Source organism: Canis lupus, chromosome 11 (assembly GCF_003254725.2).
Source record: "Canis lupus dingo isolate Sandy chromosome 11, ASM325472v2, whole genome shotgun sequence".
Lineage (NCBI taxonomy): Eukaryota > Metazoa > Chordata > Mammalia > Carnivora > Canidae > Canis > Canis lupus.
The window spans coordinates 49,950,437-49,966,326 of record NC_064253.1 but is presented as its reverse complement, the minus strand read 5'-3'; the positions used below and the strand labels follow the sequence as shown (position 1 = coordinate 49,966,326).

Below are 15,890 nucleotides of genomic sequence, written 5' to 3'. Positions count from 1 at the left end.
CATTCTGCAATTACATACACACATATGTACATATGTGTGTATACATATGTGTGTATGTATATTGTACAAAAAAGCTATTGAATGAGATTGTCCTATACTTCAAACATGTTGTTATAGAAGACCAAAAAAGGGAGAGTTCCCCAAATGTTCTTAGATTAAGATAGAGAAAAGAAACATGACAACTAAATTGATGCATGCTCTTGCATCAAGAAATAAAATGCTACCATGTAAAGGATATTATTGGGATAATCAGCAAAATTTGAATAGTATTGAATCAAAGTTAAATTTGATAAATGGACTATAATTTTGTAAGTGGACTCTAATTAGTCCTTCTCCTTAGTACATATATGCCAAAGTATTCAGGGATGTGGGCGAAGGAATTCTCAAGTGGTTCTGCAGAAGAGTTTATAAATACCTAAAGACAAGACAAATTTGACAAAACAAACACTAAGGATGGGTACCTGAAGGATATATGTTCACTATATTATTACACTGGGTAGATTTGGAAAACTTAAAAATAAACTGGAGAAGCTCTTATAATCTAGGCACAAGGCGATTTGACTTGAACTAAATTTGGTACTAAAGACAGAAGAGAATGAATGAATTTAAAATATATTTTGAAGGCAGAACTGACGAAGCTGGTGATTCGGTAAGACGTGGTGGATGAGACGGACAGGATTCCGCGGCGAGAACCAACAGCCCCGAGCGCCCAAGCCAGCCCCGCCCTTCCTCTTTCGACGCAAGCTGCGGAAGTGAGGGAAAGAAAGCGACCGCTAAGCTACAGGCAGGCTTCCGGTCTGGCGTCGCAAAGAGACCGTAAATGGGAGAAGCCGGCTTGGCTCCTCCCCCCCGGTGGGCGGGCCTGGAGAGTGACAGGTACCAATGGCGAGCGGCCCTTCGAGCGCTCACCCAATGGTTCCGGAGCGGGGCGGAGTCCTGCGGCACGAGGCTGGTCCCCACGCGGCGCGGGGGGTTTGCCGCGGGGCTGCCGCAACTTTCTCGTAAGTCCTCTGCGATTCCGCTGCCAGGCTTCGGTGATTGTGCGGAGGGCTTCGGCACTTCTGCCCACGTGGGAAGAAGTTGTGCCGAGCACGTGGGCTTCCTACCCGAAGTACTGGAGCAAGACCTGGACCCGGAGTTATGGGGCCAGCGCCTGCGGGAGCGCAGGATCGCGGAGGTGCTGGGGAGCCAGAGGTGGGTGAGCCCTCCGGCAGGAAGGAGTGCTTTCTACCTGCCCGAGCTGGCAGAGCCTGGCAGCTCGCCGGCCAGGGGCGCCGAGGCAGTCCGTCCTGGAGGAGTCTTATTCCCCCACATTTCCAGTCTGGGCACCGAGACAGTCGGAGGGAGATGGGAACTTGCGTTATTTGGATAGAAGCGATAAAGCTTCTTGAGCTTTTTCCTTCGAGAGCTCTCACCTGGAAGTTGAAGAGACCCCCGCGGCGTGGATCATTTTCCTAACCAGGTCCTTCTCCTCGTCATTCTGCGAGACCTTCTAATCTCTTGAGCCCAGTTCTGTGCTCGCTGCTCTAACAGAGGGCACATGGTGGTGCTTCTGGGATCCTTCAGTGAGATTCTCCCCGTGTAGGAACGTGGAGTGGGGGCGGGGCCCAGGGCTGTAGGGGAGAAGGTTTGAGACCCTGCAGACCAGGGTGTGAAGCCTGCTTACAGAATAGGCATCCTGGACACCTAAGTGGCTCAGTGATTGCGTTTCTGCCTTTGGCCTAGGTTGTGATCCCGGGATCCTGGGATTGAGTCCCGCATCCGGCTCCCTGGGGGGAGCCAGCTTTTCCCTCTGCCTTTGTCTCTGCCTCTCTCTCTCTCTGTCTCTCATGAATATTTAATTTATTTATTCGTGAATATTTTATTTATTTATTCATGAGAGAGGCAGAGACATAGGCAGAGGGAGAAGCAGGTTCCATACAGGGAGGCCGATGTGGGACTCGATCCTGGGACTCCAGGATCACCACTGGGCGGAAGGCAGAGGCTCAACCACTGAGTCACCCAGGCAACCAGTAAATAAAATCTTTAAAAAAAAAAATGCATGCTAACTGTGGAATCCAGCTCAGGGGACTTCTTTCAAGTGTGCATTTTCTGCCAGGATTACTGAGGATTGGATGACATACTGAGTATATTTTACAGAGGCAGTAGATTCCAGCTCTTTCCAACATTTGGCCACTTAACATTATACTGATATAGTCTATAGTCAGGGCTTGCTGGCAGGGGTAGAGCCTGGCAGGATTTGGATAGAGCAAGAGTGGAGATGGCATTTGCAGATTCCCATTTGCAGATAACCCAGCAGAAGAGGAAGCTCCCTGATGCATGGTACCTGGAAATACAAGAAGCTCAGGCATTGTTTAGGTCAGGACTCAGTCAACTACTAACCCTGTCAACTTCAGGCAGGGCTCCATGCTTGTGCTGTCACATAGACAGGGAGCCCTCAATTCAAGGAATTTCAGCCTAGAGCTTAGTAACGTTCTTCTAAGTAATGATAATCCTAAGTTTCACAGTCTGGCTCCCATTCAAAAGAATGAACAGGAGCTTGTGAAGTTTTTGCCCACATCCCATTATGGTGGCACTTCTGGCAGTGGATGTTTGATGTCTGTGACCTCACAGTGGCTTCTCTCCTCACTGGCCACAGGTAATGGAACTAGCTCTGGAAGGCACAGGCAAGGAGGGAAAGAAGGAGTCCTCAAAGAAGCATACCCTGTCTGGGTCTCCAGTGGAGGGCCTCCTGCAGCCAGTGAAGCTTAGCCAGGCAGAACTGTATAAGGAGCCTACCAATGAGGAGCTGAATCGTCTTCGGGAGACTGAGAGTCTATTCCACTCCAGCTTGCTTCGTTTACAGGTACTATTGGGTGGCTGGGGCTTTTATTAGAGGGGTGGGCCTGGAACCCTGAGGCTGAAGGACTCTCTGCTGTCTCTTCTTACAGGTAGAGGAGCTACTAAAGGAAGTGAGGCTGCCAGAGAAGAAAAAGGAGCGGATTGATGCTTTCCTACGGGAGGTCAACCAGAGAGTCCTCAGGGTGCCCTCAACTCCTAAGAGAGAGGTAAAGCAGGCAGTGAGAAGAACTGGAAAGCCCAGGAGAGGTCCTCCATGTGGGCATCTGAAACAGCTTTTCTCTTTGCCAGAGGGGTGCTAGGGAGCTCATTTTCATTGCCACTGGAAGTACAGTCAACCACTTGTGCATTTGTTCAGCAAACGCTTATGTTCTTTGCAGCAGTTACATTTTTAGGACACATCAGTGAACACAAGCTGTCTACTTTCTAGTGTTGGGCTTATGGATAGTAGATGATAAACATGACAGGTAAACTGTGTAGCAATGTTAGAAAACAGTAAGCAGTACAGGAAAAGGAGAAAGTAGGGCGAGGTGAGGGGATTGTGGGGATATCAGAAGATGGGAGTGGTTTGCAAATTTATTTATTTATTTATTTATTTTAAATATTTTATTTATTTATTCATGAGAGAGAGAGAGAGAGAGGCAGAGACATAGGCAGAAGGAGAAGCAGGCTCCATGCAGGGAGCCCTATGTGGGACTTGATCCCGGGACTCCAGGATCATGCCCCGAGCCAAAGGCAGACGCTTAACTGCTGAGCCACTCAGGCATCCCTGGTTTGCAAATTTAAATAAGGTGGTTGAGATAGGCCTTATTGAAGTGACATTAGTGTGACGATCTGAAGGAAATGAGTCAGCCATATAGATATCTAAAGGAGGAAGAGCATGGCAGGAAGGGGAAATAAACACCACAAAAGCTCAAAGGCAGGAGTAAGCCTGGTATGTTGCTTGGACTGAATGAAGGGAAAATAAGAGACAAGTTCAGAAAGGCAGTGGAGGAAGGAGACATTTCACATAGGGCCTTGTACACTGAAACAGGGACTTTGCCTTTGCTCTGGGTGAAATGAGAAACCGCTGACTGTGTACATTTTTTGGTAGCGCAGTGATGTGATCTCACCTCATTTTTAAAAAGTTCACTTAGATGTTGTGTTGAAAGTAGAATGGAGGAGAATACAGGTAAAATCAGGGAGACTAGTTAGAAACCTATTATGTGGTAATCCCCTGGAAAGTGGTGGCATCTCATACTAGGATAGAGAAGTACAGAAGCAGTCAGTGCCTGGATGCTCTTGACAGTGAAATGGGTATTCTCAACAGAGATGAGTCCAGTGATTTACATGTTTTGTGCTTGAACAACTAGTATGAAGTTTCCTTAATGGGGAGGACATGTTTATAGAAGGACGAGGGGTTTATTTTCAAATGTGTTGATGCATTTAATGTGATATGTCTACTAGACATCAAGGGGACGTGTCCGGAAGGCAATGAAATTAATATGTATCACTGCCTTTCCCCACAGCTGACTGACCAGACTTGGCTCCCAGCTGGGGTTCGAGTGCCCCTCCACCAAGTGCCCTATACTGTGAAGGGCTGTTTTTGCTTCCTGCCTCCGTCTCAGGTCACTGTTGTGGGCAGCTACCTTCTGGGCACCTGCGTCCGGCCGGACATCAATGTGGACATGGCAGTGACCATGCCCAGGGTAAGGTACAGTATTTGGGGGATGGAGAGGCCTGCTCCTTTACCACCTACAAATTCCTGGGTCCCTCTTTCTTTCCCACCTGCCACTGGCCAGGGGATTGAAATCTGAACTGGAAATCAAAAGAGAGCAGACCCCTGCTATCTTCTTGAGGGCAGCTTAAATGTGCCCTTGGGTCAGTTGCTACCCTTTGGAACTTTGCCTTCTCATCTGAGAACTAAGTATATTGTTGTTAGTCCTGGTTCAGACACTCCAGCCAGCAAAAATCCCTGAGGTTTCTAAACTGTGATTCACCTTGGCTTCCTCCTGGCCCCACAAGCCATCTAATAATAGTACTGACGGGCCTGGTCATCTCCCCCTTCTCCTGACCCTCTCCAGGAGATCCTACAGGACAAAGATGGGTTGAACCAGCGTTACTTCCGCAAGCGTGCTCTCTACCTGGCCCACTTGGCTCACCACCTGAGCCAAGACCCTCTCTTTGGCAGTGTTCACTTCTCCTACACCAATGGCTGTCACTTGAAACCCTCGCTGCTGCTTCGGCCACGTGGTGAGAGGCACACACTGGGCTGAAGGCACAGTATGGGATGACAGATTTAGTGGGGGAGATATGGAGGCCTCAAATCCAAGGTGAGAAGTTTGGGCCTCAAGTTTTGGGGGGAAGGTATAAGGACCTCAGAATCTAAGGTGGGAGGGCATGGGCCCTCAGGTAGGAAGAGGGTGCCACAGGGGCCCACATGGCAGATCTGATCACTCTCTGTCTCCCTCAGGGAAGGATGAGCGCCTGGTCACTGTACGTCTGCATCCATGCCCTCCACCTGACTTCTTCCGCCCGTGCCGCCTCTTGCCATCTAAGAACAATGTGCGCTCTGCCTGGTACCGAGGGCAGAGTCCCCCAGGGGATGGTAAGCAGGCCCTGGTATCCAGGTGGAGCTGAAGGGAAGGATGTTGTGGGGATTTCTCCTCTCATGGCTTCTCCTCTCCCTCAGGTAGCCCAGAGCCTCCCACCCCCCACTATAATACGTGGGTCCTGCAGGACATGACCCTTGAGTCCCATGTGCAGCTGCTGTCCACAGTGCTGGGCTCAGCCTTTGGGCTGAAGGATGGTGTGGCACTTCTGAAGGTCTGGTTGCGGCAGCGGGAACTGGACAAGGTGAGTTGCGAGTGGCCCAGCTTCCCTGCCTTACTGAGTGGCAGGCTGGCCCTGAGCTCAGGCCTCTCTCTGCATCTCTTTTTCAGGGCCTAGGAGGGTTCAGTGGGTTTCTTGTCTCCATGCTGGTTGCCTTCCTTGTGTCCACACGCAAGATCCACACCACCATGAGTGGCTACCAGGTCCTGAGGAGTGCCTTGCAGTTTCTGGGTAAGGTGGTGAGACTCGGAAAGGTCAAGGGTTTCACTCTTCCTGTGAATCTTCTCATCATATCAGGGATCATTCAGTTTCTTGCCATGAGACAGATGAGCAGATTGAATTCTAGAAGCAGGCAGTTGCAGCCACTTGACTGGAGGGAGAGTGTCATTAGGGCTGGATCCCCTAGAAGGAGGACACCTTCTGACATACCTCTGGCTCACTTCAGCCACCACAGATTTAACAGTCAACGGGATCAGCTTATGTCTCAGCTCAGATCCCTCCTTGGTGAGTGGGGCAGGGCTGGGTCTGGGCAAGGAGGCTTGAAGGTAAGTCCCCAGTCCTGACTGGCTTCTCTCTCTGCCTCCCAGCCAGCCCTGGCTGACTTCCACCAGGCCTTCCCTGTTGTCTTCCTGGATTCCTCAGGCTATCTCAATCTCTGTGCTGATGTTACTGCCTCTACTTACCACCAGGTACCAATTGTCCCCCATTCCGAGGTACCCCTGATGTCCCAATCCAGATTCCATCCCTTCTGCCAGTACCAGAGCCCCAGAAATTCCTCTCCAGAGAACTTAGGTTAGGCATGTCTCTTGGTCTGAGCAGTCAGGTCCATGAAGGAAGGGTATAGTTGTGATAGGCTCACATGTAAGTTCCCTGTTTACCCCATGGCCGCAGGTACAGCATGAGGCACGGCTGTCTATGGCATTGCTGGACAGTAGAACCGATGACGGATTCCAGCTTCTGCTGATGACTCCAAAACCCATGATCCGGGCTTTTGACCATGTTTTGCAGTAAGTTTAGGGCAGGCAGGCTATGTCAGTGGGTCCTTTTTCCCTAAGGCTACACTGATGGGGCAGAGGTGCTCAGGGAGGTGTTCAGATCTTCCTGGTTTTGGGAGGGGTGGTATTTGGGGTCAGCAATACTTCATTCTGTCTCTTTGTCTCTTTGTGCCCCTCTAGTCTCCATCCACTGAGTCGTCTGCAGGCAGCATGTCACCGGCTAAAGCTGTGGCCAGAGCTGCAGGATCTTGGTGGGGACTATGTTTCAGCTGCTTTGGGCGCACTGACCCCCCTCCTGGAGCAGGGTCTGGGGTCCCGCCTGCACCTGCTGGCTCATTCTCGGCCCCCAGTCTCAGAGGTGAGGTGCTGTGGGGTGGGGAGTTTGTGGGTTTATTTATTTATTTATTTATTTATTTATTTATTTATTTATTTATTTATTTATTTATTTTAAAGATTTTATTTTTTATTCATGAGAGACACAAAGAGAGAGACAGAGACATAGCGGGAGAAGTAGGCTCCCTGATGTAGGACTAGATCTCAGGACCCCAGATCACAACCTGAGCCTAAGGCAGACACTCAACCACTGAGACACCCAGGTGCCCTGGGAATTTGTGGTTTAAGGGGGACTAGATCTGGGGTCCCAGGGGATATAAAAGACCCCATTCCTGTAGCTAGATCTTTCTACCTAGTTGGAAAGTGGTTTGCAGACCAAGCTGGGGCATCCTTGGGTTGAGCTCAGCCTTTTTGCACCCTATAGTGGGACATCAGCCAAGATCCACCAAAGCACAGAGACTCTGGGACCTTGACCCTGGGATTGCTCCTCCGGCCTGAGGGGCTGACCAGTGTCCTTGAGCTGGGTCCAGAGGCCAACCAGCCTGAGGTGAGAAGCCCTGGGGTCTTGGGGGATGACTTGGCCCTGTTTGGGGGGAGTCTGTTGTGTGCTGGCAGAAATGGTATGGATTATTCCCATGCCACTTGGATTGCAGCCTGTCAGAGATTTCTGATAGAAAATCTGATTTCTCCTACCACCCATTGCCTTTGTTCAGGCTGCTGACTTCCGCCAGTTCTGGGGATCTCGCTCAGAGCTTCGGCGTTTCCAGGACGGAGCCATTCGGGAAGCTGTAGTCTGGGAGGCAGCCTCTATGGCCCAGAAGCGCCTTATTCCCCACCAGGTGGTCACTCACCTCTTGGCACTGTGAGTGTTAGCATCTGGATGCTGGGAAGCAGCAATGGACTGGGGAACCTTTTAGGAGGGTCTGGCCCAGGCTTTGTGCTGAGCAGCTAATGTCTCAGCAGCTGCTCAGCCCACACTGAGTCTGTGCTGTACCCCTTTTCCCAGCCATGCCAACATCCCAGATACCTGTGTCCACTATGTGGGGGGCCTTCTGGACGCATTGATCCAAAGCCCAAAAGAGGTAAGGGTCTTGTGTCAGGGATAGGATCAAGCCAGGGGTTGCAGCTTAGCATGTGGGTGGAGAGTTGCAACCTCAGCCTGACTGCACTTCCCATAGTGTCCAACAGAGGGGGTGCTGGCTCTATGCAGCCTGGGCTGTGGCACAGTCCCAGGTGGTGGTGGTAGTTTTGTGTGGGGGATGTTCTATAGCATCCTGGCTCCCTGACCATGTTCTCCTTCTCAGACCTCCAGCACAGGTGAGGAGGCTCTGGCAGCAGCAGTACGTTGCTACGATGACCTCAGCCGCCTCCTGTGGGGGCTGGAAGGTCTCCCGCTGACTGTGTCTGCTGTGCAGGGAGCTCACCCGGTGCTGCGCTACACTGAGGTGAGGTGTGAAGGGCAGGGAGCCCTTTCTGCCTGTGACCTCTTGCCTCTCCCCCACCTACCAGTATTCCCCCTTCCAGTTCATATGTTCACTCTCTCCCAGTCCCAGGCCCCTTCCTTAGCCCTGCTGCTTCCGTAGGTGTTCCCACCAACCCCAGTCCGGCCAGCCTACTCCTTCTATGAGCACCTGCGAGATCGGGCCTCGCTGTTACCCCGGCCCGACAAGCCCTGTCCAGCCTATGTGGAGCCCATGACCGGTGAGGAGCCTCTTAGGAAGGATGAGAGGAACCCTTCCCATTCCATGTCACAGTCTCGAGACCTCCTACTTTTCTTCCTAGTGGTATGTCACCTGGAGGGCAGTGGTCAGTGGCCACAGGATGCTGAGGCCATACGGCGGGTCCGAGCTGCTTTCCAGCTGCGCCTGGCAGAGCTGCTCATGCAACAGCATGGGCTGCGGTGTCGTGCCACGGCCACACACACTGATGTCCTCAAGGTTAGGCTGGTGCAGGGTAGGGATTCTCCGGAGAGGGAAGAGACAGGGTGTTAGGGTGCTGCAGGCTGACATGCATCTCCCACCCCATACTCCTTTCAACAGGATGGGTTCGTGTTCCGGATTCGTGTGGCCTATCAGCGGGAGCCCCAGATCCTGAGGGAAATGCGAAGCCCCGAGGGGATGATCTCATTGAGGGATACACCTGCCTCCATCCACCTTGAGAGGGACACGAGGCATTTGCCCTTGCTCACCAGTGCCTTGCATGGGTATGGCCACCTGCACAGGTTCTTTTGCCTGTGGATCCTTCCCTGCTCCCATTTTGCTTTCCTGGCCACCTGCCTTTCTGGGAGGCCAGGTAGTATAATAGGGATATGAATTATGGAGTCTGGCAAATTCTAGAACCCTCACCCTGCCACTTCATTGGCTAACCTGTTGGCATTAGTTAGGGGTATGTGAGATTCTGCATAGCATGGATCAGCAGAGAGGGTAATTTCAGTAAAGGTTGAGTAGATAGTGGTGGTGAAGCTGAAATATGGTTCTTGGGCCTTGATGGCCTGAGTCTCATTGTCACTACTCTCTTTCCCTTCTACAGGCTCCAGCAGCAGCACCCAGCCTTCTCAGGTGTGGCACGGCTGGCCAAGCGATGGGTGCGCGCCCAGCTTCTGGGTGAGGGGCTCAGTGATGAGAGCCTGGACCTTGTGGTTGCTGCTCTTTTCCTGCACCCTGAGCCCTTCACCCCTCCCAGGTGATTCCCTCCATCTTTTCCCTAGCCAGAAAGCTCCCCTTAAGGCCACCTTTCATCCCTTAGGCTGTACCTTCAATCCAAATGGAGGAGGGTAGCTGAAACAAGTGACAAAAGAGGTTCTAAGACACCCCTTATCTCCTTAATCCATGCCAAGGGGTCTAGGCTGTCTAGACCATGAGGAAAGCCTTAGGATGGGTGGTTGGACCTAGACTCTCTGCTCACTCTTCCTTCTCAGCTCCCCCCAGGTGGGCTTCCTTCGGTTCCTTTTTTTGATATCAACCTTTGATTGGAGGAACAACCCTCTTATTGTCAACCTTAACAACGAGCTCACTGGTAAGTGATAGGACTGGGGTCAGACTACTGCAGGAACGACCCTTTGTGGATGGCAGAGTAGGGTGCACAGGGTTTTCCTTGTCAGTCTGAGAAGTGTTTATGTGTGTGTGCCTGACCCTGATGGCTTTGGAGTGGGAAGTTATTAGGAGGAAGAGACCCAGTTCGAGGCCTTAGGGAGTCCTGAGACTGTAGAGCTACGGTTTGCTTGTACGATGATCAGAAACAGAACAGGCTGGAGGTGGAAAGGAGGCTACCTGGTGAGAGTGGTGAAGGGGGGAGGAGAGTAGAAGGCTACCCTGAGCACTAGGTGAGAAGGCTTGTGGGGAGCTGGGAAGGGCCCGGATTAGAGAAAGATGTCTCGACCTCTTGGGGAGTGGGGGTGATGGTTTCTAGTTGTAACATGAGGAGCTCCTGGTCCCGGCAGAGAGGAAGGTGTCAGCTTCCTAATTCCCCAGGTGTGTGGGAGCATAGGGTTGGAGGGGGTCAAGGGCAGGCCTCAGCTTGTGCAAGCCCGGAAACTAGACTGGGGTGCCAGGCAGTGGAAAATTCTGCCTCTGGGCTGAGCTTGAGAGTTTAATGCCCCACCCAATGGAGACAAACATGGTGTCCTTTTCATTGCCTTTGTCTCTTGCGGGAGGGCCATTGGAAAATCCCTGTGATGGGCCACCAGAAGACCTGGGGCAGCAGAGCATGTCAGGGGAAAGGAGCAGGCTGACCCAGGACCCCCTCTTGTTCACAGTGGAGGAGCAGGCGGAGATCCGTAGTGGCTTCCTGGCAGCTCGGACACAACTCCCAGTCATGGTTATCGTTACCCCCCAGGATCGTAAAAACTCTGTATGGACACAGGATGGACCCTCACCCCAGGTTCAATCCTATTCCTACCTCCAAATTTGTGTTTTTCTTCCCCCATGGAAAAAGTAGGCCCAGCCTGAACTAAGAGAGACCTGTTGTTAGGTCTGATCTATTTGATGTATGTGTACTCCCCTCCCCCACCCAGATCCTACAGCAGCTTGTGGTCCTGGCAGCTGAGGCCTTGCCTGTCCTAGAGAAGCAGCTAATGGATCCCCAGGGGCCTGGCGATATCCGGGTAAGCCCCTGAACATGGGTAACTGGGGATTCTTGCCTCTGAACGTTGGAAGTCTGGAGCTGTAGGGCCTCTCATGGGATGCTCAGTCTCCTCGTTTGCTGCGACTGAATCCAGAAAAGGCATTGAAGCTGCCCATGGTGCCTGACAGTGGTGGAGCCTGTAGGAAAACCAGGGCCTGGCTCTATCCAGGCCTAATGTTTCCAGCCTATGCTCCTCCTGATGGATTGAAGCTGACCCCAGCTGTGGTTCTGTTCCCATCTTCAGATGAGGATTTGGATTCTTAATTGGGGGGCGGTCAGAAAAAAGGAAAGGAGAAAACCAAAGTGGGCTTGTGGAGACTTTGTGGTCCATCTCCCAGTGGGTGCTGCTGACCCCTTCCTACCCTTCCTCAGACAGTGTTCCGGCCACCCCTGGATATGTATGATGTGCTGATCCGCCTGTCTCCCCGCCACATCCCCCGGCACCGCCAAGCCGTGGACTCACCAGCTGCCTCCTTCTGCCGTGGCCTGCTCAGTGAGCCAGGGCCCTGTTCCCTGATGCCTGTGCTAGGCTATGATCCTCCTCAGCTCTATCTGGCACAGCTCAGGGTAGGTCTTAAAGGGCTGACTAAACTGGGGGAGGGGACATCCAGGTGAACCTGGGGCCATGGAGGGGGCTCTCAGGTGTCCACCTGTAGTTTTACCTATGTCCTGCCCTTTCCTAGGAGGCCTTTGGGGACTTGGCCCTTTTCTTCTATGACCAGCATGGTGGAGAGGTGATCGGTGTTCTCTGGAAGCCCACCAGCTTCCAGCCCCAGCCCTTCAAGGTGTGCTGGCTGGTGATAACCCATGTGTTCCCGAGGGTGTACATGTTGTTCCATGTGGGCATGTGTGTCTGTACGTGGCATGCTCCCCAAGTGACCACAGGTCACATGCGAAGCACGTGTGTTGTGTGTCTCTCTCCATTATTGCTGTTCCTCTCCACCCCCACCCCCCCACCCCCACTCCCATTTATTGTCTCTGGGTGTGTCTTTGTGACTCCTCAGTCCACATTTCTCTGGTTCCCCTAGGCCTCCAACACAAAGGGGCGCATGGTAATGTCTCGAGGTGGGGAGCTGGTGATGGTGCCCAATGTAGAAGCGATCCTGGAGGACTTTGCCATCTTGGGTGAAGGCCTGGTACAGGCTGTGGAGGCCCGAAGTGAGAGGTGGACCGTGTGATCTCCAGCCCTAGGAGCAAGCTATAGGTGACAGCGGGACTTCCAGACTTCTGGAGTAAGATGTCAGTGGCATTACCTCTACCCTTGCTACGTACACGTCCTTCAGGAAGTATCTGCTGGCCTGAACACACTGAGATGTCCCCCCAAAAGAGCCCTGCCCTAATTTTCTGTCCAGTGCTTTACCATCGGGGCAGGGGCCTGGTATTCCACAGAGTCCACTGGGCTTGTCTGAACTCCCAGGAGAGGAGAGTGAGCCAGCTCAGAAAGGGAACTAAATGACTCCAAGAGATCCATCCACCTCTCAGCTCTGGCCTGGGCTTTTTTTCTTCCTAGGATGTTTCCAGAAGCTTAGAGAGGAGGACATGTACCCAGGGTTGAGGCTCTGTCTCCTTCCCATCACCAGGGTATGCACCTAGACCTTAGTATGTCCTTCGGGGTAGTGTCAGGCCTTTAAATAGGGCCCAGAGAAGGTGAGATCTGCTGAGGGTCACAGAATGCCAGTATTGAGCAAGGTGCTATTGTTTTCGAGGGTGGGACATGGAAAAGCACAGAGGGCAGAAGGGGCTAGGTGAGTGAAGGCGCAAGGGGTACAGAAAGCCCTGAGCGCTCCCATGGCTGCTCAGCATCTCGCCCGCACCCCCCAACCCCCTCAGGCTCCATCTCTCTGCCCATTCATGTCTCAAACTGCCTCCACTGTGTTCCTGCAGTGGAGGTGGAGAGGGGAGCAAGACCCAAGTCCCGGTCTTCAGGAGCTCTCAGTGCCAGGGCAGGGTGGAGGGGGTGCTGCCTCTTTTCAGCCTGGTCCACACCCCACTTCCGGCAGCCTCTCCCTTCTCCGTCTCCCCTAATCCTGGACGTTTCTCCAGACTCAGCTCAAATAGTGCTGCCGCCTCCAACCCTTCCCTTGCCCCCAGCCTGAGGTGCTCTCTCCTCTGAAACACGAGAGTAGTGATTGTTCAGTTTACTTCATAGTCGCCTACAGTGGTGTGAACCTTTCTGTTGTCTGAAACTTGGATTTAAAGTTAAATCACTTGGGAGCAGCCTGGGTGGCTCAGCAGTTTAACACCACCTTCAGTCCAGGGCGTGATCCTGGAGACCCGGGATCGAGTCCCATGTCAGACTCCCTGCGTGGAGCCTGCTTCTCTCTCTGCCTGTGTCTCTGCCTCTCTCTCTCTCTGTCTCTCTCTCTCTTTCTCTCTCTGTGTCTCTATGAGAATAAATAAATAAAATAAAATCTTTTTAAAATTTTTTAAATTAAATCACTTAATTTCCCCATGATCTTGGCTTTTCTGCATTTTTCACATAGTTTTAACTTTGTCTCTACATGTAACCTCTTTGGGGGCAGGTGACATGTTTGAACATAGTTTTCGTGGCATTGAGGACAGTGCTATGCTCCAGTAGGACACAGGTGTGTGCAGAAGGGGCAGCCAGCCAGGCAGATGGAGGGCAAGCAGGGCCACCAGAAGACTTCAAGGAAAGGGAGTCATAATTTGTACCCCCTGCCTTGAGTGTGCGGGGTGGTGAAGGTGAGAGCCATGGCCCCAGAGTTCAGGTACAGCTGACATCCACCGAGTGCCTAGCAAATGCTGCGTGCTGGTAGGTATTTTACCTATCTCCTGTGTGGGAAGTTGTACAGTAATGCCAGCCCTGTGAAGTATGCGCTTAGTTATCCTCATTTTCTGGATGAGGGAGCAGGTGCAGCATCAGGCAGGGGCCCATCGGTGGGGACACTCAGAGGCCTGGCTCTCAGGCTTCGTCCTTAAGGTGATAAGCCACATATGGGAACCCTGATCTCCACTTTGTCCCAATTTTGTTAGTCTCTGTGAACCTGTGCCGGTCCCTAGCTGTCACTGTCATAGGATTAGAAATAGGCATAGAGAATACATTGATGGGCTGTGTGAGCTGGGGTCTGCATCTCCGTGTCCTTGATTCATGAGGGCCACACGTATGTGTGCAGGGCTTTACTGCTGGGGAGAGAAATGCAGTTCCAGCCTTCATGGACCTGCAGTCTGTGGTTGTCCCTGGCTCCTCCTCATTCATTTTTCTCCACAGCCCCTCCCTAGGCTCTAAGGAGGGATGGTGCTGGGCTGTTTCAGACCCTCCTATTTCATCCTCGGGTCAGCTTCAGTCCTGTGGCTTCTGGCCTTTTCACAAACACAGTTCTAGATTATTCCAGTGTGGAATAATCTGCCCCAGGTCAGATTCTGCAGCAGTGGCTCCAAGAGGTGCAGGCAACAGGCCCCCCTTGGGAGTGAACCCTGGCCCTGCTACCTCTCTCTGTGTTCCTGGGCAGGTCACCTCCCCTCATAGGGCCCAGCCTCCCCACTTTTAAAATGGGGATGCAAACGGCTTTGTCAGGGTGCATGATGTGGTTAGGGAAGAGGGCCTGGAACTCAGACCCAAGAAGCCGCCCCATCCTTTCTACACCTCCAGCATAGCTTAGGGGATGGGGTGTGGAGAGAGCTGGAAGCCCAGGCTCGTCTCAGCCCCTCACATTGCAGCTCTGACCTGTTTTCCTCAGGTCTTCTCCGGAAAGGTGAGGCCAGTGTGGTCTAAGACGACCTTGGGGGTAAAGGCGGGTGGCCTGAGGAACTAGACCTTCACTGGAAGGAAAGGAGAGACTAGAAGGAACTGTGTGAACAAGGATGTAGCTTACATCCCCATGGGTATGTCTGCCTCTGGGCTCCTGCATCTAACTTTGCAGGTGGACATGGATTGGGGGGAGTCTGTCGGACGTATGGGGTGATTTATCTGCTCTGTGTTTTGGGAGTGTGGTGCACATGTCTATGTGCTAGTCTGTGCCGGTTTTTGCCTTCAGCTCTGAGTCGCTGTAAAAGGGGAAATCTCTTTTTGAAGAGCAAGTCAGGAAAAACACTCTCAGATAGAAGGCAAAAACTCAAATTTTTACTGTGGATTTATTTAAATGGCCCTAAATAAAGCCTTTTTTCTTGGGATTTGGTTTCCCCAGTTCTGTCAGAACTTCTGAGCCTATGTAGTTTACATTTAATGAATTCTCAAAGAGTCCTCTCTTCTGATTGGTATCACCATCCCTTCTAAACCAGAAGCCTTTTGGGGCACCTTGGTGGCACAGTCGGTTGGGCATCTGACTGGGTTTGGGCTCAGGTCATGATCTCAGGGCTGTGGGATCTGCACTCAGTGGAGTCTGCTTGAGATTCTCTTTCCCCCTCCCACTCGTGGTAGCTCTCTATCACTAAGATAAATAAATCTTTAAAAAAATGTTTTTAAATTATTAAACCAGAATCCTTTTGGCTACAGACTATTTTCTTCTGCCTAGCACCTTCCTTGGGAGAAAAAGAGCAAGACCCCGAAGCCCAGGGGTCCTTGCAGCAGGTTCCCATTCAATGAGGTTCTGAGGGCTGCTCAGATTTGAGCTAGTCTAAGTGCCCCCACCCCAGTAAATACACATGTAACCCCCCTAACATCCGGTACTTACTTTGTGAGTCATAGATTAATCCAGGTGAGAGATGAAGGGGAGGGGAAGCCTGGGGCACGTGAGTCACCCCTACCCTACTCAGGAAGAGGCCAGCCTGTTTGCCCATCCTGCTGCAAAGACAGAGGAGGCGGTGTGGGGGGAACGGGACTCTTAGACTGCC

General features: G+C 52.1%; 1 protein-coding gene across 3 annotated transcripts; it reads left to right on the top strand.

The window, feature by feature from the left end:
• The first annotated feature begins 734 nt into the window (after positions 1–734).
• On the top strand, positions 735–13,554 carry NOL6 (nucleolar protein 6). Of its 3 annotated transcripts, XM_025432614.3 has the most exons (27): positions 735–876; positions 1,029–1,194; positions 2,639–2,845; positions 2,931–3,047; positions 4,347–4,526; positions 4,902–5,070; positions 5,291–5,425; positions 5,510–5,673; positions 5,760–5,880; positions 6,095–6,153; positions 6,237–6,338; positions 6,541–6,656; positions 6,825–7,002; positions 7,402–7,524; positions 7,691–7,839; positions 7,984–8,059; positions 8,282–8,422; positions 8,561–8,678; positions 8,760–8,914; positions 9,017–9,180; positions 9,507–9,659; positions 9,895–9,992; positions 10,732–10,856; positions 10,990–11,079; positions 11,472–11,666; positions 11,783–11,884; positions 12,128–13,554. In XM_025432614.3, exons 2-27 carry the CDS (start codon positions 1,141–1,143, stop codon positions 12,275–12,277), a joined length of 3,441 nt encoding a protein of 1,146 aa, XP_025288399.1. In that variant the 5' UTR covers positions 735–876; positions 1,029–1,140; the 3' UTR covers positions 12,278–13,554. The 3 variants fall into 3 exon arrangements, with proteins under 3 accessions (XP_025288399.1, XP_048947826.1, XP_035553007.1); XM_049091869.1 differs by lacking the exons at positions 735–876; positions 11,783–11,884; positions 12,128–13,554 and having other exon boundaries at positions 922–1,194; positions 11,476–11,660; XM_035697114.2 differs by lacking the exons at positions 735–876; positions 1,029–1,194; positions 2,639–2,845; positions 2,931–3,047; positions 4,347–4,526 and having other exon boundaries at positions 5,012–5,150.
• The last annotated feature ends 2,336 nt before the right edge of the window (positions 13,555–15,890 follow it).